Source organism: Choristoneura fumiferana, chromosome 2 (assembly GCF_025370935.1).
Source record: "Choristoneura fumiferana chromosome 2, NRCan_CFum_1, whole genome shotgun sequence".
Classification (NCBI taxonomy): domain Eukaryota; kingdom Metazoa; phylum Arthropoda; class Insecta; order Lepidoptera; family Tortricidae; genus Choristoneura; species Choristoneura fumiferana.
In genome coordinates this window covers 15,605,340-15,627,445 of record NC_133473.1, presented here as the reverse complement: position 1 = coordinate 15,627,445, position 22,106 = coordinate 15,605,340, and the positions used below count along the sequence as shown (strand labels likewise).

At 35.0% G+C, this 22,106-nt stretch overlaps 1 protein-coding gene across 1 annotated transcript in view; it reads left to right on the top strand.

The window, feature by feature from the left end:
* Positions 1 to 22,106, top strand: part of LOC141444678 (uncharacterized) — a 28,025-nt gene extending 5,919 nt beyond the window's left edge. The window contains 4 exon segments of the mRNA XM_074110265.1: positions 14,769 to 15,258; positions 15,261 to 17,900; positions 18,633 to 18,715; positions 19,241 to 22,106. Coding sequence (XP_073966366.1) covers positions 14,769 to 15,258; positions 15,261 to 17,900; positions 18,633 to 18,715; positions 19,241 to 19,294 — 3,267 coding nt within the window. The 3' untranslated portion in view covers positions 19,295 to 22,106.

Below are 22,106 nucleotides of genomic sequence, written 5' to 3'. Positions count from 1 at the left end.
CTCACAAACTTTCACATTTATAATATTAGTAGGATTAGTGAAATTGAAAAGTGTTTGTCTACGATATCCGCATGGGACATACCATACGGACCTACCTACGTAACTTATTAGTTACTACCTACTACCTATTTATAAGGAGTACTTTGAGGACCCTCGAGTAGTCTCACTTTAACACGTGTTAGTATGATGAAAAAGCGGACACAAGGTTTGGCTTGCGTTATAAATACGAATATTGCAAATTCTATAAAATTTTGTAAAATAAACATTGCACAGTACAAAAAAAATATTTTACGGAAATGAAGAAAATATCACGTAATAAATAAGTGAATCGATCGATTTAAGTATATGAAAGTAAACAATTAACTGTGTTATACAATTTTAGTAGGTACGCAATTAAAATCGATTATCAGTAGTTTAAACTAGACATGGTTCAATAAATTCCTTACTAATACATTTTCGTCAACATCAAAAGAGAGAACCTTCTGTACTTGTACAATTACTTATTCTGTGCCAATACATTCTCGGTTCCGGCGTTTTCACACCAGAACCCTAACAAAATTACATGGTTGCAATTTGCACCACACGAAGGTGCCGAAAAGTTGGACACAATGGACGGAAACAATAACAACGTGTGTTGAAAAATAACGTTTACCGCTACCTACGCTACACATTTATGGTAAAAACTTGTTGCATCTGAAAGAACATAATAATATAACATAATACATGATAATACCAATGTGCGTTTGATCTGAAACTGAATTGCGTATTATCAGACACTTTCATCAATAAATTTTGAGCTGATTTTTTTGGAAGATATCTGGAATCATGTTCATATGACATTTGCAGCGTACGTAACTCTTTCACCCTGGTACACGAATCAGTTCTTATGACTATACATTACAGCTGCAAAAATTATAAATTACTATAAATTTTAATTACCTTTATATCTAACTTTGATTTAACTTTTAAATTTTGGTCTTAATTTTAATTGAGTTTATTTTTAATGATTACGTCGTTATTTTATGTTATTGTTGATGAAGATTTAGCACACAAATTATGGATCGTAGTTATCTGAAAAAAGTTATATTTTCTTTAAAAAAAACTGTCTTGGAGAATCTTCCTCACGAGAGTATTACAAATAATATAATACATATTATGTTGCCATAAACTTGACACATGTTGAACAGTGAAGGTCTGCCTTAAGTAATGTGACATATTTGTTTGATAGCAACACTAGTTTTTGACGTGTGGCTACTCTTCGCTTGTCACTCCTTCTTCTACGAAACGACCCGGCCATATAGTAACTTGATAAAGTATAAACTATCGTCCGTCCATGGCCGGGTCGGGTCCGGGTGTTTTAATAGTCTCTTTAGAACTGTTCGAAATACAATATCATGTGATGCAAGAATCATAGTGCTTTATTTACACGCCTGTGCCTCTCTCCGTTCCAAATTCTATCAACACACACGTCTACATCTTCCTCTTCAATGAACGCGAAGAACACATTAATTTTTAAAAGCAAATTGCGTTGTCAGTGACAATTCCCGTATCATGTCTCAGATAGAATCTCCATGCTCAATAATGCGATGGGCAAATTATCCATATCGCGCGTCACATTCCGCTGAGGTCAGTTAGTGCTCGCTCGGATCATTGTTCCCCATTGTTGGCTGGGAACCTCAGCAGCCTCGTGAAAGCGCGTTTTCTCAACAACTTGTAACGTAGTAGAGAACTACTTAATGGTAAACTATTTAAAAAATACTGTTTTCCCACGAACAACATGCGTCTCTCGATTGTTGTAAAAACGTTAGGTCATAGCGCAACTGATAATTAAAGTAATTATTACTACATCTTTATGCGCATGGTTAAGATGAGTAGTTTTAATTCTTAAGTGTCGGAAATTTTGGCTATTACGTGAATAATTTTAATTAATTATGAATTCAGTGAGAAATGTTATCCTTACGCTCTACATACGAGTATTTCCGGGTCACTCAGTCCATTATACATAACATAAGCTTCACCTGTAATTTCACACCCCGTACCTAATGTTATACGGTCTGCTGAACCACGTAGACGTATTTATGGCCTCCTTGTTCACTTTACTTTCGTGCTTTTTCATACTGCACGTATTGGTGCGTCACAAGTTTTATAAATCACTTAGCTTCCCTGATTACAAAGATACCTTTACATAACGCGGTGTAATATGAAAACATAAACAAAGTCCGGAACTGCATCTTGATCTAGCATGCACGCGGCCAACAACCGACTAATGGCTGTAATGTACGTTATACAATTACCGAGCCGCGACCGACTGCCGTGACATATATGTACATGCTAGGCTTAGCAAATAATTTCAGCTTGACAAAAGAAAATATATTTATTTTAATTATGTTTTTATTGCATATTGGATACGGAAATAACAAATTACACGTCTTATCACTTTATGTTATCGTATTGTTAAAGTTGAACGATGTCATTAATTATTTAAAAAATATCCTCCTAACGCCCAAGTCAAATTGATGATTTATGAACATCAAATTTTATATCATTTACGATAGAGTTTAATTAAAAATTACAATTAGTCCTTTATAAAGGACTCTGAGCGATAGGAGGATATATTTATTCAGTCTTCCTTAAAATAATTGTACGTTGAAATTATCTGTCTTTACATAAATATTTTTATAGAAAATTTGTTAGCTGTATAGTATTATTATACAGCTATAACCAATCAATCAATCAATTATTTATTGTCAGAAATTGAGTGATTACATAAATGGTAACAATTACATTGGAGTTCGTCACAATCAGCCAGTGTATGGCGCACAATATTCGGCAGATACGCTAATACGCTCATTATATGTAATTGAATCATTAAAAGAAAAGAAAAATAATAAATAATAATCAAGATTTAGAATAATAATAAAACTAACAATACTAATACAAAATGTCAATGTCATGTACTTACTGAACGTGCGGATGCAATGTTAATAGTACTATACTAAACAAACAAGTAGCAGATAATACCACAATTACAACACAACAATAATCATATCAGAAAATACAGAGATATAAGGTTATTCTATGAATGTGTAGATGCAATATCACTTGTCCAATTCAAAATAATACGCCATAGAGAACGCAAAAGTATAAAAATATGAAAAGTATGAAATGAATGAATGAATATATAGGCTTAAGAAAGTACAAAATTACCAGTAAACAATTCCTGATGTATTAGTAGTAGGTTCAAAATGTTCATTGACAGTATAATGCATTTTATCTAAGCACCATTTAAACAATTTATTCTTAAATTCTGGCATGCTCAAAGTTTTGAGGTCATTTGGCAAGTATATATTGTATTAAATACTTACTTGCTAAAATAACCGACAAAGTTCGGTAATCGTTTTAATTAGATTGCCAACATCCACCAACCTGCTGGTAAAAGTAACAAATGGAAAATAATGACTCCTCAGTTATTCATGGCGCATAGGTTAACACTTTATTTATATATATCGGGCCCTCAATATAAATAGGTTTCCTTACTAATATGCGACAAATAAACTGTTTGATCTATTAAATGAATGAATGAAAAAAATATACAAGACAAAATTATCAGTTTAAAATCTTAAGTTATGCTAACGGATCCATTAACTGAAAATAGTCTTAGCAAACCTAACTAAACTATCCAGCAATATCCCGCAGTATAAAAATATATCCCCGTGGTTAATAATAAACCTTACGCAAAATTACAGTTTTCTAGCACTAACAGTCCCTAAACTATAGGACATAGTGAAACAATAAAGGCTCTTTGTAGGACTACCGAATCCCTAAAACTGATGTAAATATTCCCTGAAGGAAGTTTTCGGATTTTTGCAACCTTTCTCACGATCTCCTCTTAATTTTAATGAAGTGATGAAAAAATATGGCTTCTAATGAAGTGATGGTATTTTGACTACAAGCAATTTTTTATAAAAATAATTTGAATCGTTAAACGGTGCTTCCACTTCCACATGAATATATCCTCAAATTGATTCGCTAATTGGATTGAAAGCAACATTTAAAAACAAAACCAATTTGTCGGCTACGTGTTTTTTTTATGGTCACGATTGCATAACATTCGGATATTTAGTTACAACTTTTAGTTTCAGTTTTACGCTGTGAATGAATTACCGCGATTCTCGTAACACGGCATGATGTTAGGCGCCCGTAATATTTGTCGCTGTCGTGGACCTTTCACCCTGATCGTTTGATATAATTAGAAAATCTCCCATGCACGGTTCTAATGCCTTCCCATTTACTTTCGAAGCCATGAACACATAAGTTTCCTCACTCATCAACTACGAGTCATTAAGGAAATCGACTAATTTAATGATGCTTCAAAAGTTCACGAGAACTTTATGTGCATACGTAAAAACTCTCAATTTGGAATGTAAAATTTAATCCGCATAAACTTTCACGGTATTGAATCACAGTGTTTAAGTCTGTTAGCATTCATTCACTTGATATCAACAAGCCAAATGTCAGACGGTAAACAAATCCGATGCATTGATTAGAAACAACTGGTTTACACGTATAAAAACCTTCTCACAAAAGACGCCCACAGCGAGGAACAAGTGTGGAATTCACTTTCAATCTCCTTCGGCGTTGCTTACAACACTGCAATCAACTTTGGATATATTATATCGCTATTATCTCATCTATGGATGGATATTGGTCAAGTGTGAAATTTTCGAGGTTAGATTATGACTGTTACCCAATGCTTTCGACGCATAATACGAGTATACGATATTATAATATTTATACCGGCCTGGTATTTTTTGCGACCAAATATAGGAGGCACCTTAAAATATTAGGTACTGTTATAGGAGACCACATAGGTGTGATGAGAGATGGTCTATAAAGGGCTCAAGTTAGTTCCCTAAAAGGTTATCCATAAGATCGGGTGCTACGGAACCTTAAATAGCAATGTTTCTTTATGAAACGTGCCTCAAAATAATAAACGTCACGATTGGTTGGAACCTCGTTGAAGTTATGAATAAGTTATGTTTTCTAAATGAACTCCACGATATTAAGGAAGATGGAACTGTTAATTTTATAATAATTGCTTAAATTGTGTCTATTTTTCTTATAATTTTTTATCATTATCACACATGTGTGTTAAGAAAATTTTAGTTTGTATCTATTGGATTAATCTTCTTCTCGGTAAGCGTAGTAAAATTTAGGTGACTTTAGTGAAAACATAAACTGCTTTTTAGTTTTACGTAATTCAAAATAAGTAATTCTAGTTCAGCCCAAAAGTAAATGCAAATTTTACTCAACAATGCATTCAGTTATTGCTGAGCAAATAGAAAACAAATTATTCGTTAGGCCACTTGGTCAAACCAGATGTTTCGAATATATTTCAACATGTGAATTCCACATAGCTCGTCTTTTGTTAAAAAAGATGATTGTAATTGTAATAGGTAATACATAAATGCAGATTGCCAAAACGGCAGTTAGGAGTTAGCTGGGAACCTACTTCAAAGACAATGTTTGGCGGCATTTAGGGAGGATAGGTATTATGTGTGGGCTTATAAGTCTGAACTTATTTATAAAACGTGTTCATTCGGACTAAAATTCCGGGCACATGATTTGTATTTGCTTTTGATGTTCAGAAACGGAATATTGAGCAGTGAACTTCAAATTATCGATTAGTGTTGTCGTAAGATTGGCAATTAACTAAGGGACTCTTAATATCTCTGTAAAAAGCTAAATATTTATTAGGTATGATAACGGAATATGTTTCTTATACATATCAATTTTAAATTTTTTATATGTTTAATTTACTTTGATTTGCTATTATCATTAGGTACATAAATGACTTCTTATTATTTTTGTTTCGAACAATGTTTTTCTGAAAGGTATATCTTGTTTCTTGAGACGCATTATTTTTGACAACGATAGTCGTGCCGAAAGTGCTGATAGAATAAATATACCGGTCAAGTGCGTGTCAGACTCGTGCTTCGAGGGCTCCGTACAAGTTTATAGGTAATCAGTGTCAGTAGAGCCCCTCTCCTAACCAAAGTTTACGCTGTGTGGGGTAATTTTAGATGGAGATACACTTCTTTTTGCCAACTGAGGTACGGAATCCTAAAAGTGACTAACACAGTAAAAGACAGCGGCCTACTTATAGAATAAACGTTTTGATTTTAATGTAATCAATAATTTTGAATTAAAGGCCCTAACCTCCATTAATTCAAATATGACTCTATCTGGAAACTAACTATTTATAATTTATTATATCATAAGTGTTTTTTTATCAAGCGTAGACGTTATTAAAACTATACTTAGGTACTTGGGCAAATGAAATACTTAGAGTAAAACTTATTTTACTACCGAACGTATATTGCTTAAGACGTTTAGGATTCTTGCTATACGGTAGCAATGATGCGATTCTTGAATTTAATGCTCTTAGATAATAATATATTTTTGCTGTCTGCATTGAGTTTAAAAGCACGTCTTAGCTTTCAAACGACAAATGGATCTGAAATATGAAAATAAATTATTGGCTTAGTGAAAACCAAAGACTTACGACGGGAGAAGATGAGAGACGAAGAAGTCACTGATATTGTATATTTTTTATTTAAATGCGCTTACTTAGTAAGTATTTTGGATTAAATAAGAAGGCACTGGTTTCGTGGTAAAAACAAAAGTATAACAAAAAGTCAAATATCAAAAAAACTAACGAGTAAAAAAATATTAAAACTAAAAGACTAAAAAAATGCAATCTTGCACAGTAGGTAAGACGTGAATCAATTACTACTCTAATAAAAGGCTTGAAAAATCATTCATTTAAACCTTCTCGAAAATCGGTAGTAATATTATATGGAATTTCATTACTGCCCTGCTGGCATTTGCGATTGAGTAATGGCTTTTTTGAGAATTCCCACGGGGAATTTTTGTAAAATCTTAGAATTTCAATTCAAATGCCACGCCACTTTCCTGCTTTGACACGCGCGTAAATTGAAACCAGTGAATCGGGGTGTATTGACTTTCTCGAATAGAATTTACCGCGAAAACAATAGAAAAAACTTATGTACTTATGTGTGATTATTAAACTCACACTCGATAAGTAATTGGTACCTTATTCTCTAGTATCTTGTGCCTCAATAAATAAATTATTATTTGCAAACTTCTCTACACGCATTAAAAGTTTATGACATATTATTATAGTTGATTAAGTCGGGCGTCTTTTTGCAGAGGTTTGTGTCAATAAACTACATGAACTTACTTTGTTTCTTCGCTAAAATCGTCTACAGATCTAGTGAATAAGTAATGGTTTTCAATCGTATTGATAGATCTTGCTTGTCTCAAACGGCACTAAAAAATATAAGTAAAACAAGTCCTTCTATATAATAGTAGAGTGTACAACAAGTGCATAAAACGAGCCATTTTACCCGAGACGTTCATATGGCAACCTGCGCCAAGTTTTACACTGCTTTTCACTTCGATTGAGAGGAAATGAAATAACGTTGTCTAAGAAACAGAGCCAAAATAGTCGTCGAAAATATCCAATCATGGTCAAATTATCGTGCAAAGGTCGTGGAGAGATGTGGCAAATTCAAAAGTCCAGAGTTTGGGCTGAGGTCGTAAAAAATTATCCAACCAAAAAAAACACTGATCGCACCAAATCGCAAAGCAAATAAAATGGTTTTAGGTTAGATTCTACTTGACAGTGACAGCAGTGACAGTTGACTTCGTTTTTTTTTTACTGTTTCTACTAAGTACTGAGCCCTCAACGGTTCTGCCATTTCAATCTCACAAACGTCATATCGACCACATAAAATTTTTTTTCTAATTAATAAGAGGAAATAAAAATAAAAGAGCTGCAGTTCCTCGATTATTAAGACGTCGACTATCGAAGAAAAATATAATTAGCGCCTCTCCAAAAAACTTTACTTAGCCAAATTGGCTAAGTAAAGTTTTTTGGAGAGGTTCACTTACTAGGTACCTTTTATTTTTCATGCATTGCTTTTTAGATTTTTTTAGTTTTATTGAGTTATTTTGATTGACTTTATTGATTTTTAGTTTTACGTAAAATAAAAAATATTAAAAAAAATATTGAAAGTTTTTTTGTTTGTGTCTGTTGACACCTAATTAACTTGGTCTTAAACAACGATTTTACTTTACGCACTAGCGCATATAAATTAATTTGATATCGCCTAGATCCAGCATAAACACGAACTTTACGAGCATGACAAGTGAAAAATTATTAGTAGGGTAACAACCAAGTTAGCACTAGGTAACACAAGCCATGACTGGGTTCTAGTTCTCTCCATCTATGTGTATCGTATGTGTAAATAATCTCTCTAATGCTAATTCCTGATAATGAGCAAGCAACGTATGCAAAGATTAATAGGCGACATTTTAGTCGGTGCACGGTGCTAGCTGTTTTAGTCACGATGATGCTTTCTCCAATGGTTCTCACCCCATTTGTCGTCAGCCGAAGAGATGAGCTTCTATTGTTTACTAACGCTTCAATATCGCCCACTAAAGGACGTAATAATCTTGTCATGAGCTCAATCGCTTTCTTTGTCATCCTTTGTTGGTTTCAGTGTCGTGATGGGATATTTTTTTGGCGTAAGATGTAAGAGTCCGAAAGGGAAATGTTACGTAATAGGTACCTAAATTAAATAATTATTAAAGCATCAGGATTTGTTGCAAATTATATTTATTTTCTTAAGAATATTAAATTCTATTTAAGTAGAAATCACAATTTGAATCTTATTTTTTTTTTGCCAGCAAATCGTGATGCGAATGTGAGTATGTTTCTTTGTTCGTTATTCTTTCACGCCTAAATTACTTATCCGATCATGATGAAATTTGGCGTGGAGATAGTTTGAGACCCTGTGAAGGATAGTTGTTATCTCCGAATATTGTATAGTTCCCGCGAGCGCGCGATAAACGAATTCTTCGCAGACAAAGTCACGGGCAACAGCCAATGTTATAATTGAAAAAAAAAATGGTAATTACTATCAATATATCCATAATGCACCCAATTGACAGCTTCTATTAATTTTAATATCAATAAAATATTTTCGTGTTAAAATAAGTATGAAGCACCAGATTCAAAACACATGCTGAATTAGTGAACTTTAAATCTATTGGTAGGTATTTTGGTATTCGTGGGCAGCGGTGATCATTTTCCATCAGATGAGCCGCTTGCTCGTTTGCCTCCCTCCCAACATAAAATAAATAAATATTCGAGCGTTTTCACCGGACAATAAAACGTTATTTCAATACCATCCCGCGCTTATTACTACAACGGAAAGACGAGTCGCAAGAATTTAAATCATGTTAGATTTAGTAGGTATTCGTTTTGTCTTTAGTTTTCATAAAAAATTAACCCTGAGCATCTCTTTTAAAAATATTTGCCGAAATGGTAATTCCGCAAAAAAACGCCGCAAAGGTTTACGCTGTATATTTACCCAGGTATAAGTAGTACTTAGTTATTTAGTACTTAGACAAGTCAAGTATACTTGTGTGACTTCAAGCTCAGGCCATATACTACGTTATAGTGCAAAATTCGAACTTCGTATGTGGTCGTCTCGCTGACGCTAGTATTATTTAATACGAGAGTGAGAGGGACGGTATGATACGAACTTCGATTTTCGAATTTCAAAGTAGCTCCTCCAGCTCTAAGGTAGGGAGGTAATAGGACGCGATGCGCTTCATGTCTTGATCTCTGCCCTTTCTAGGCAACTATCCTATCTTCTCTCAGTCCGTCGTTTTATGGTGTCGTTGACCTTTAATACCTACGACCAGCGGAGCCATAAGTTCAAACGTTGATTTTTGACGGATGACGTTCTCGGATTTAAGATTTAAGGACGAAGGTTGTCCTCTACGAGTATCTTGATTATTTTTTTATAGAAATGACTAGCACAGAGCTCGACAAACTTTTCGCTTTCAAAGAGCCAATTTGCTTCAATGCTACATGTGGTATTAGCTTAAACACATTTCATACTGTTTTTAATGATACTCAGTCTTGGACTGATTGCTACGGATTTTGACACTGCAATGCTCAAAGCATCTGGGCCTTTGAGGGACGGTAGTGTAAAACAAAACAAAGACACGGCCGTACCATACTTTCTCGAAGCCATTCAGGCTATTTTCAACCTACTGTAATTTTGTTATGGCTAAAGCTAGAACCCTGAATTTTCAGTTACCTGTAGGGCCTAATGGGACTTAGATATATTATGAATAACATTAAATTTGAACATGTGGTTTATGACACTTTTTAATACATATAAATGACTTGACCATCGCATAATTATACAAGAATAATCGTCAACGTTTTTATTATTTTATTTTATTTATGATATTCAGGGCATAAGTTTGCCAAAGTTCAAAATTCTAGCTCCAGTGCTTTTCGTGGCTGAGCGTTGTCGGTCAGTCAGTCGGTCGCGTTATTCTTTTATTATACAATATGGGAAACTCTTTTATCTTGGCCATAGTTTTACCTCGGACACTCTGTATACTTATTTCAGTGTCCATTCCCGTACTATTTTAATATCATGACCCTGCCATTTTAACCGTCGGCGGGGAGTATAAAGAAGTACTTAAAGCCTACCGTATCAAAATCAATAAACGAATCGCCTAGTTTTATATCCCATAATGTTAATGATTTATCTTTAGATATGTTAATATCTGACGTTTCTTACATAATTAGTTATTTTTCTAAAAACTAAAAAGGAACAATATCCGAGGTACACGGTACAACAGCTTCCCCTACTAGTGACAAAATTCCTGTGTTGTTTGTTTAGTATTGACATAAAATGATTATTTATTAGTTTCGCTTTTGAATATGCATGCATGCTGCAAATTCACATTCATTTAAATTAGGCGCATCATTTCCTTAAATATCGGTTACGTCAAAAGTTAATTTGCACACTCCACAAATCAGTGGTCAGCGAAACAAATTCAATGATCAAATTCTTAGGCTTTCTCTTCGTAAATGACCTATGTAACGTTTAACATTGTTTCTACGGTTCATGCGAGGTGTATTTATCTATGAGCGATCATGATGGAAATTAGCAATTATGCGCATTGTTCATGTTCAGAAGCTCATGTCAGTTTCTATGGGCGTGTACATGATAAACAGGGTCGGTATTTCTATGTCAGTATTATTCGGCCCGGTTAAGAGTGTCATCTGTCAAAACGATCCAGTCAAAGACACATACCTTATTTTTTTAATGTTTTTTATTCTGGACTATGGAACAACCCGTAACCGACCCGACTGTCGTAATTTGGCGGTAAAGAAAACTCTTTCATTTTTAAAATGAATTGCTGCTACTTAAAAATCAGATATTTTTTTCTGTTAATTAGAAAGGTTATTCCTATTGATATGAAAAGTTTCAAGCGTTTCTAAATTTTTCAGACATTCCCCATTAAGCCTCTCTTTAGCTCTAGTGCTTTAGGGAAATAACCATATGTTTCTGTGAATAAACGAATAATTAATTCATTCATTCATTAATTCATAAAATTAGTACGATCGTTGTTATACATACCTATATTAGTAACGCGAGAATGTTATACGAAGCGCCTATATTGCTGGTGGTAGCAGAGCCGCATGTTTAGCAAAGAAATAGCTAAACGCACTGTAAACATCTAAAGTACATATTTGAAAGAAGTTAAAACAAAAGCAATCATGTAACGTCAATACGTTTGTTACGATCACGACGACTGTCCAGTGTCGAGATTGTAGTCACGATTGGCTGAATGCTTTATAAAGAAAACAGAGCTATTTAACTTGATTGTTATTCAGTGATAGTCAAAGAAAGACCGTTAAGCACAAGAACAGAACATCGTTTTCAGCCGTTGTTTGAGCAAGGAAAGTTGATTTTTATTTAATTGACGGCAATTTCTTTCGGATTGTAGTCCAAGTAAAACTTTCGTTTAGCCTTCTCCAATAATAAGTAGTAAATTATTTCCGATGACTCGAAGAGTTATTATTTTAAGTAATCCAATACAATATTGTACGCAAATATTTTTACAACAAGAAAGAAGCCTAGACGTTTAAGCTTTCATGATAATGTGGAGGACCTAACTAGTATTTTGCGTACCAAATTTACTAATTATTTAAAAAATCAGGTACTAACAAATACACCGAAAGGAATCTTCGAGATTGATTTATATTTGATCATCAAAGTAAATCCAAGAGTGGACGTTCTAAGGTTGATATGATAATGATGATGGAAGTAAATAATCATTTTTCTCTTAGCATCTTCGATATCCTACAGATCTGTACAATCAGCTGCAATAGTATTATATAGGACAAAGCAATCAAAAACATCTATAATACGTTCTAAATGGTTCTATTACAGCCAATCGTATAAACGAATGAAATTAAGTTAGATATTTTTAAGTACCTCGTCCTATCAAATATCATTGCCGGTGACCGTATCTACGGATTCTGCAACTATTCCTATCTTATCAATGCTTATCTGCCAAAATTGCCAAATCAATGCCAAGTTTAACCTAGTTTTCACTTTCGTGTCTTCGTCATGAGAAAAGGCACCTTATGTTATGAAAGCATTGCGTTTTGTCGGGCAATTAAGTAAAAGTTCTCTAGTTTAAGATCGTGTGAACTGAGGGAGCCTAATGCTTAGTGCGAATGGATGACCTTTTGCGAGCAACGACCGGACGGAATCTTTTGATATTATAACTTAATGTATTTGTTTTTCGACGCATACGAGCAACGCTACTATGTATCTAAACTTAAGTAATGTTTATCGTTGAGCTTTTTAATACCCATAAAAATCAGCATTCATTTTGACGACCAGATGGCCTAGTGGTTAGAGAACCTGACGACGAAGCTTGAGGTCCCGGGTTCGATTCCCGTGTCGGGGCAGATATTTGTATGAAAAATACGAATGTTTGTTCTCGGGTCTTGGGTGTTTAATATGTATTTAAGTATGTATCTATCTATTTAATTATATTTATCCGTTGCTTAGTACCCATAACACAAGCTTTGCTAAGCTTACTTTGCGACTAGGTCAATTGGTGTGAATTGTCCCGTGATATTTATTATTTATTTATTTATTATTTATTATTATTTATTTATTTTAGGTTAAGTAATTTTGTAATTTTTTCAATTTTTTTCCAAGTAGGTTAAAAATGTATACTTAATTACCTAGGTCAAATTAAAATAAAATTTAATAAAACTACTCACCAATAATATCTACTAGTTCAGGTTTTCTTGTCAAAATTCAAACAACAATTACGCATTAGCGGGTATGTAAGTAGATGATGAGTCCATCAAAACAACAAAATTGCCTACTAACTAGAAAGAAATTATGCAATCATGTAGAGACATTTTTGTCGACTTCATTTAGCCAGTTAAACAAGCATACGCAAAAGACAATTTCACTTTCCTGCACGTATTTATTTAAATGATTCACCCAAATGTAAGTTGGTACGTGGCCAGACACCCGAGTTTCGAAACACGGGCGCAGACGCGCCTGGCATGGATCATGTGTTTGGGCATAATGGCTGTTTTCAAGACCCTATGCGATCATTTTGGTCGTCGTGTAGTAACTGTTACTTCTTTTACATACAGAAGTATTATCAAAATGGAATATGCCTGCACCGGATGCATCATCTTCATCATTATCAGCTGGAAAATGCCTACTGTGAACAAAAGCCTCCCCTCTAGAACGCCACAATGAATTTATTTATTTAATCTCATAATTAACACTTACAGTCAAGCCACACATGCTAATTATATTATAAGAGAAGTGCATAATAGAATATATAAACTAAATATTTACGTTAAGCATATATTGAGGTCGGTGTCACTGTTGACTCCAAATGCCGGTTGGCCGATGCAAGAAATCTCGACTCGGAAGTAAAAAACAAATCCAGACTGGTGTCACTGTCCAGGATATTGTTCAAGAGAGTCAATGCTCTTTGTAGGGGGGAGTGGGACAGTGAATCACTATCTATTCGCCACAGCACATTATGGGGGAGGAGGGTTTGCCGTAATCCCGACGCTTGGCTGGCGGCTTGCGGATCGCAGTGTTGCGCTGATACTACATGCACAAGACGTTGCTGCCGTCTTCTGCATTTTCCCGTGCCATTCTTGTCTAAAACAATTTGTATTTATTGACAAAATAAATGTGTTGCTAGAAACTTGGCAGTAAGTTAACTTTTCATAACTCAAATCATGTTACAGTTTACTTATTTATTCAATAGAAGCAAAATTATTATGGCTAACTAAATAGGACGCGTTAGGAAAAAGGCAAAACCAATATTAAAACAATTTTTTCCGGGAACGAGAAATTTTATCATTCCCAAACAAAAGAGGTGACCGAATTCAATAGGCACAAATGAAATTGCGGGCGAAAGCTAGTTAGATATAATTGTAAGATTTAATTTCCATCTCTATGGATCTTCGTACCTTGACAGAAGAAAGTGCTGTAAATATTAGTTAATAGGTAGTCACTTTAATCTAGTTCATAATTGGATTCAAAAACGCGGCGCCTTCCGATTGCGTCCATCGGCGGCATATTATGAGAAAAGAGAAAAGTGCAAAGAATGGCAGCTCGTGGGAGCCGCGACTGTACAATGCCTCTGATAATGTCACGCCTGGTGTTTCACTGTATTTTCTAAAAGTTGTTCTTTCCAATCGATGATAAAGAGGTTACTTTCCGAACTCACACCGCCTGTTCTATTGTAGCTATTGAAACTATTGCTGTTGAGAATATCTATTAATAAGGTTTTTTTCTTCTTTTCAGATAATCTTCATCCTCCTGGTTGCTTTCGCATACGTCAAATGCGAGTCCTCAAATGGGTACAAATTCAACAATGGAAATGGAGCGGCGTCATTTGGGGAATTATTAAAGCCGCCGCCGCTACCGTTGTCTCACTTACAACCTGTGCCGTTCCATGGAGGAGCCAGTAGGTCACAGCGGCAGAATGTAGACACTGGATACCATTATCAGCCGCCTCCGCCACCTCCACCTCCTCCAGCCCTTCCCACATCTGATTTCAAATTCCCAGCACCCTTCTATAAAAAGTATAATTTTAATTTCGTGCCACCTCCTCAACCCTTTACTACCCCAGCGTCGTCAATGTTCCAAAAAGTCTCAAGTTGGCTTTTTCCTTCACATGACACAGGATCCGAGTCAGGATCAACATTTAATAACAACAACATAGCGCCTTTAAAACAAGATTGCAATCCTTGCAATTTAGTGCCTTGGATACCAGTAATAAGATACGATTTAGGGCTAAGAATATAAAGCAAAGTTTGATACCAACGTATGGGCCACCGAGTCCGACTGCTCAGAATGTGGTACAATTTAGACCCAGGCCATTTTATTCACAAAATCAAGAATTGCCACAGGTGTCAGGTGGTGTACCTCATGCGAGCTACGGTCCGCCTGTATCGTCTAATACAGGCTTTGCCAGTTCTACTTATGGTCCACCAAGCCCAACACATACGATAGCTATTCCGACTAGTTCTACTTTCATACCTAGTCCATCTTTTCCGATCCAAAGCTCGTCATTTGGATTCTCTAGTACATCATTAGGACAAGTAAGCTCTTCTTACAACTCTGTTAGTACTTCATACGGGGTGCCAAGCTCAACATATAAGCAACCTAGCTCCTTATACGGCGTACCTAGCTCTACATACGGTGCACCTAGTTCAACTTATGAATTAGCGAGCTCAACATATGGGTCACCGAGTTCCTCTTACGGAATATCTAGTTCAACATACGGCACTCCTACTTCCACAACACCGGCACCGTCATTCTACACCCCCCATCCTTTATCGTCTACTTATTTGCCAGCCACTACTAGTTACCAGCCAGAAGCTTTAAATAACGAACTACCGCAGGTAAATCAGGCTGAGATTATCAAAAATTCGCAACCTGCAGACGGATTGGAGTTGCCTAAAGCTTCACCTCCACAGGGATTCCGAAATTCGTATGGAGAACCCATATTTAACAATTATGCTGGAGATGCTCCCTACCCCGTTTCAGCTACTGCAGCAGAATCAACTAAGATTCGGACAGAAGTTTTACCCAGTGACGGAACGAAAAATTTACAAGTAAATGGTTCATTAGCGCTGGCTAACCCAGCACCATTTACATTAAATAGAGGCCGAAACATACACACATTACAACCAGTGGCTTTGCCTAATCTAAGTGTAAATCCACTGCCTCCAATATTTAATGCACGACCGTTCCGACCACTATCTCCACTTAAATTTCCTCCAAATCATGCTCTTGGAATAAATCACATGCAGCAGAATGCAAACAATGTCAACATTGAACAAAGTGTACCTATTGCAGAATATACACATTCCGTTGAATATCCAACATCATTTGTTCAGTCACCTATAATTGACGTAGATGTTCCTAAAATATCTAACCAATCAAAAGCGTACCGAAATATTCCTAACAGTTTTATTGTAGATAGCATACGAGATATCTCATCCCAGGCTTCGGAAGATCATCTTTCAGCAACCAAATCAAATCAAGATTCTAGTTTTGAAAGTACTGGTGCTGATGTGGGTAATGATTTATATGAACCAGGTATACCGACTGATCTAAAGTTTAGTTCTGGTAACGCTCTTTTAAATCATAAGAATGACTTTGCTGATTTACGAGGTATTAAAGACGAAGATGTAGATAAATATCGCACTGAAAGTAATTTACAGAATATAGATTCACCACTGCTATATTTGAAACCGGGGGCACCTCACAAAGAATATACAAATTTTATCATATCAACTACGGTTCGAACAAATTTGAATGATTATGAGCTATACGATGATATTCCAACAACAACAACAGCAGCACCAAAACAATCATTATTTACCAGTGCTTGGGATGAGAGCAGAACAGATTACAGTGATGCATTTGCTGAACCAACTGCAGCACAAGAAGATGCTAATAAACCGAAGATAGTTCAAATTATTATACCCTATACAACTAAACAGGAAAAGGAACAAACAAATCAATTTGATCAAAACCCTGAAGAGTGGATATCTACCCCAGAGGATGATTATCAAGCTAGAAAAGTACCTACTGTAACTGAAAGTTACCTAAATTATGACTCCGGCACGGAGAGTTATACAACTATCAGTACGACAACTGAAGAACCGGCTAACACAGACAAAGAAAATTACGAGTCCGGAAAGCTAAATACACCAGCAATCCTTAATGACTTATACGATGTTAAGGAACCCCCTTTCGACATTATAAAACTTCAACATAATATTGATGACTGGACGGAGCAAGAATTTTCAAAGCGTTTTAAAACACAATCACAACGCAGTCGGACGAACGGAAAATACGCAAAACAAATACCAGATGAATATTTTACAACCAATAGTCCTGTTACGCAGTATTTAACTCCGAGTACTTATGAATTTTACGATCACGAAGGGTCAAGCAGCGTTCGTCATTCTGTTACAGATGACGACAGCAGTAAGTCTTACAGAGAGTATAACAATATTGACAGAACTAAGAAAAAGAAAAAAGATCGCGAAAGTGATGATCCCGAAGAATTGCAAAAACTTCACATTTACACAGCAGCGTCATCTTTTCGAAGTACATCTACTACCCCGGCACCTTGGGGCAAAATTGAAACTTCTATATCTCCATTAACTAAAGAAAAGGTGTACGTAGTTACCTCTAAACCTTGGATGAACACAGAAAATGTGACTAATAATTGGGAACATGATGTAGAGTCATTCGAATCTAAGAAAACGGACAAAGATAACGATGTTGCTTTCTCAGATAGTCTCCCGTTCCACTCCCCTAGGTTTTCAAATCGTCCAAGCTTTACCACTGGTGGCAAAATAGAAGCAGCTACTTCAGAATCATCTTTTGGATTTTCAAGAAATTGGCATCAAAGAAGTAAGTTACTACAGATAATTAAAAGATAAAAAATTAAAAATGTCAAAAGATAATGTTCTTAAAAGAGCTTTGGTAGCGTATTTTGGTTTGACTTAGCCTCTTAAGCTGAGGATCATGGGCTCGAACTAGGATTTATAACTTGAGTTTTCGAAATTTATGTGCGTAATTAAAGTTTAAATTCACCATAACTTATTCGTTGATAGAAAAATCGTGAGGAAACTTGTCACCCATGGCCTATTTCTAGTTATCAATCCACGCTACGCTTTTGTGGGTATTACAGCCTAAACAAAGCGAAAGCGAAGCGGTAACGTTTTGTGTGCTCTACCTACCCCATTTGGGAATACAGGCAGGCGTGATGTTTGTGTGTGTGCAGCCTAAGCCACGGTTTCCCAACCTTTGTTTTGCCGAGCCTATCGGAACTAAAAATAATATTTTATGTTCGGAACAGTTAATTTACCTACGCTACTTACTACCTACCTAGTATTTTTTTTCGGAAATGCAAACGTACCTATTACGCCCCCCCACCATTATTCCACGCCCTCCTAGGGGGGCGTGGCCTCTTGATTGGGGAGTCCTGGCCTAAGCACTTTTAATATCTAGAAGTGAGATGGATGAGTATATGCCAGAGATGATGATATTCTTATTTTCTTTTTAGATCTTTTTTCTTTGATTTCCAAATTAAACATCTATTCTGTAAAAACTGTATAGTAACATAGTAATTTGTGTTTTCAGTTAATGAATTGGAGAATTTGAAGCAGAATAACAGTACATCATTACCAGAAGGTTCTCAGCACAAATCCACTAACAAGGAAGAGGTTTAACCCCTGATTTACTAATTTTCAATAAATTATGTCACATCCCACTTACAGTACTTACTTATCGATCATTAACTATATTCTTATAATTTTCGTCTAAATAATGCTCCCGGGCACACAAGATTTTTCAAAATATAAAAGTCAAGCGATATTCTGTCGATTTTGCTCCCTTTTTCGTATGATCACTCTCTTGTGTATTATTCGCCATAAAGAATAGTGAAATATAATTTGGTTTTAGCTCGAACGATGACTTCGATCAATCACATACAACACTGTACCGTATCTATTTATGCACCACTAATTAATTTATTTGCACGTTCTTTGACTGCACTTAACAAACCTTTTTATGATATACTTACCTACAAAATACTAAAGCGAAACTGTATGTACCTTAGTATGTAGAACGATTCTAGATTTAATAATTACGAACACAGAACAAGAATACAGAACTATTCTAGATTTAATAATTAGATCAATTCTCCATTTAGTTTTCGCAATTGTTTAATGGATGATACGATATTTCAGGATACACACCACATTACAGTGACTGCAGAACCTCTTGAAGATGCCGTAGTGTGAACTAGTGTAGAAACATGAAATTGAACTAGAAGTGATTACGCAAAAAAGTGTACAAAACTAAGTGAATGCAAAAGCAAAGACTAATAAAATAATAATTACTTACGAGAAATGTGCTCAAGTGAGATGACTATGCTATGAACTTAAATAATAATAAATAAATGTAAGTAAAACAAAACAAAGTAATCAAATTAAGAAGAATACCGAAAAATAATTGTATTCTTTTTGGTTTGACTTTAAGAGGGTATTAAATTTTATTTAATTACTTGGGAATTATTTCTCTATTTAAGTATATCTTTTGTAACAAAAATTTAAATACTGTTCATTGCTACATAATAATATTGCCATTTCTATATCTTAGTTTTATATTTTATGCATTAATAGAATTAGTATTTTTGTAGATATTTTAGGACGGCATTTTGTAAACCAGTGTTTTTCAATCTGTGCGACGCAACCCCCAGGGGGTCGCAGTATCTTTATTAAAATACTCTCACCGTTATTGTGTATGATTAATCAATGTTTGTATTATCAACGTAAGATAATAAAAGTAACTGTAAGTGGAGGAGGGCTGCGACATGAAAAAGTTTGAAAAATACTATTGCAATCTGATTACGATATAGTGACCTCCAAATGTACATATTTGTACGAATATAAGGTAGAGTACACTTATACATATACAGTTGTGGTCATATAATTAAGAACGATTTTTTATAGAGAAGATTTTTTCAAACTGAGAAGTGTTACTAACTGTATGTATATTTTTGTACTTTTCTCGGTATCGTAAAACTTTTCCGTACTAGCGGTAAATTCATTTATACATATAATTGCCTAAAAAATAAATAGATAAACTTTATATATTACATCTAAACCTAGTATTACTACTTACTGGCTGGTCATATAATTAAGAACGCTGAATAGTTTTTTTTTTATTCAAATTTAAATAGAGAACGGACCGCCGCTTTGTGGTTTTAGGTTATTATTTGAATAATTTTGGCGCCATTTAGTGCCGTAAAAGTCTTAAAGGCGATTGCTTCATATAAAAAAAAACGGGGAAAAATAAAAGTTGTGATAAATCTACAAGAAAAGTAATACTAAAACTTCGCGACAAGAATTGGTCGTATAAACACATAGCCGATCATCTGTAATGTTCAAAAACTATGGTTTTCCACGCCATAAAGCATTTTGCTACGTATCAAACTACTTCAAATGTTCCGCGTGTACCTAGACAAAGAAAGTCATCTCGTCGAGATGATCGAAATATCGTTCGTTTGGCAAAACAAAATTCTTTTAAAGGGTCTAATGAGTTGAGAAAAGAATATTTTGGCGAAAACAACCCTTCAGCAATCTCGGCACGCAGTATTCGAATGCGTTTGGTGGAAGAAAAGTTGCACGGAAGGATAGCAAGGAAGGTGCCTATGTTGAAACGGTGTCATAGGCAAGCCCGGCTTGCATTTGCAAGAAGATATGAAAACTGGACAGTCAGACAGTGGAAAAACGTTCTTTTTTCTGACGAGACAAAAATAAATAGGGTATGTTCTGATGGCAAACGATATGTAAAACGGCCTCCAAATAAAGCATCCGACCCAAAGTACACAAAAGTAACTTTAAAGCATGGCGGGGGAAATGTAAAAATTTGGGGATGTTTTTCTGGACATGGTGTTGGACCTGTTAGGCTGATAGAAGGAAACATGGATCAATTTCAATACAAAAACATACTGGAAGAAACAATGTTACCATATGCTGAAGGCGTGCTTACGGTTATTTGGACATTCCAGCACGACAATGATCCCAAGCATACTGCACGTACCGTTAAGGAATTCCTCACATCGCAATCAGTTTCTGTCTTAGATTGGCCAGCCAACAGCCCCGATCTTAACCCAATAGAGCATCTTTGGTGCGAAGTCAAGAAAAAAGTTTCAAATCGACAGTGTGGCAATTTAAGAGAACTGTATGACGTATTCTTAGAAGAATGGAACTCTCTCTCTTGCGAAATGTCAAAAATTGATAGATTCAATGCCTCGCCGGTGTAAGGCAGTCATAAAAAGCCGTGGACATGCTACTAACTATTAATTTTAGTTAAAATGTATTACATTGCTTTTTTTTCTGTACAAACTTCACGTTAGTGTGATTTAGTTAATCTAAGTTTCAAATAAAAAAACTTTCGAACCGTTCAATAAATCGTTCTTAATTATTTGTCCAGCTTCATTACTATTTGAATTTGTTACTAAAGAGAATAAAAACAAAATTTGTAAAAAAATGACAGTAATTTTATTCTTTATTCTAAATCCCGTTTGCTCTATTCATGTGGCTATTTCATAACGTAACTAGTTACTTCTAAGAAGGACCCACGACTACACATGACATGATTTAGTTAAAAATAATCTGGAACTTCAAATCGTTCTTAATTACGTGGCCACCACTGTATGTATACTCAAATACGCAGGTCACTCTCCTATTGACCCGTGGGCCGTGGAGTTAATTTTGTTAATTATATCCCACAGTAGTTTATATCAAAGATATAATTTTATATTGATATCATGTGTTCGACTTTATTATAACAGTTTGAATATTCCAACTTTGCGGATGTTTAATTTTTTTTACCATTTAATTTAATCGATATGGTAGCAATTACTCATGACTTTGTAAATAACAAATTGTTATGTGTTTGAAAATACCCTTTGTACATAGTTGAAGTAAGAAATATAATAATACCCATGCTTACGTCTAATGTAATCTCACGAAGATGTAAAGTAGATCATCAAAAATAAATCAATTCAGCAATCTGCTATGATTGTTAATAAAAAATAAAATCTGA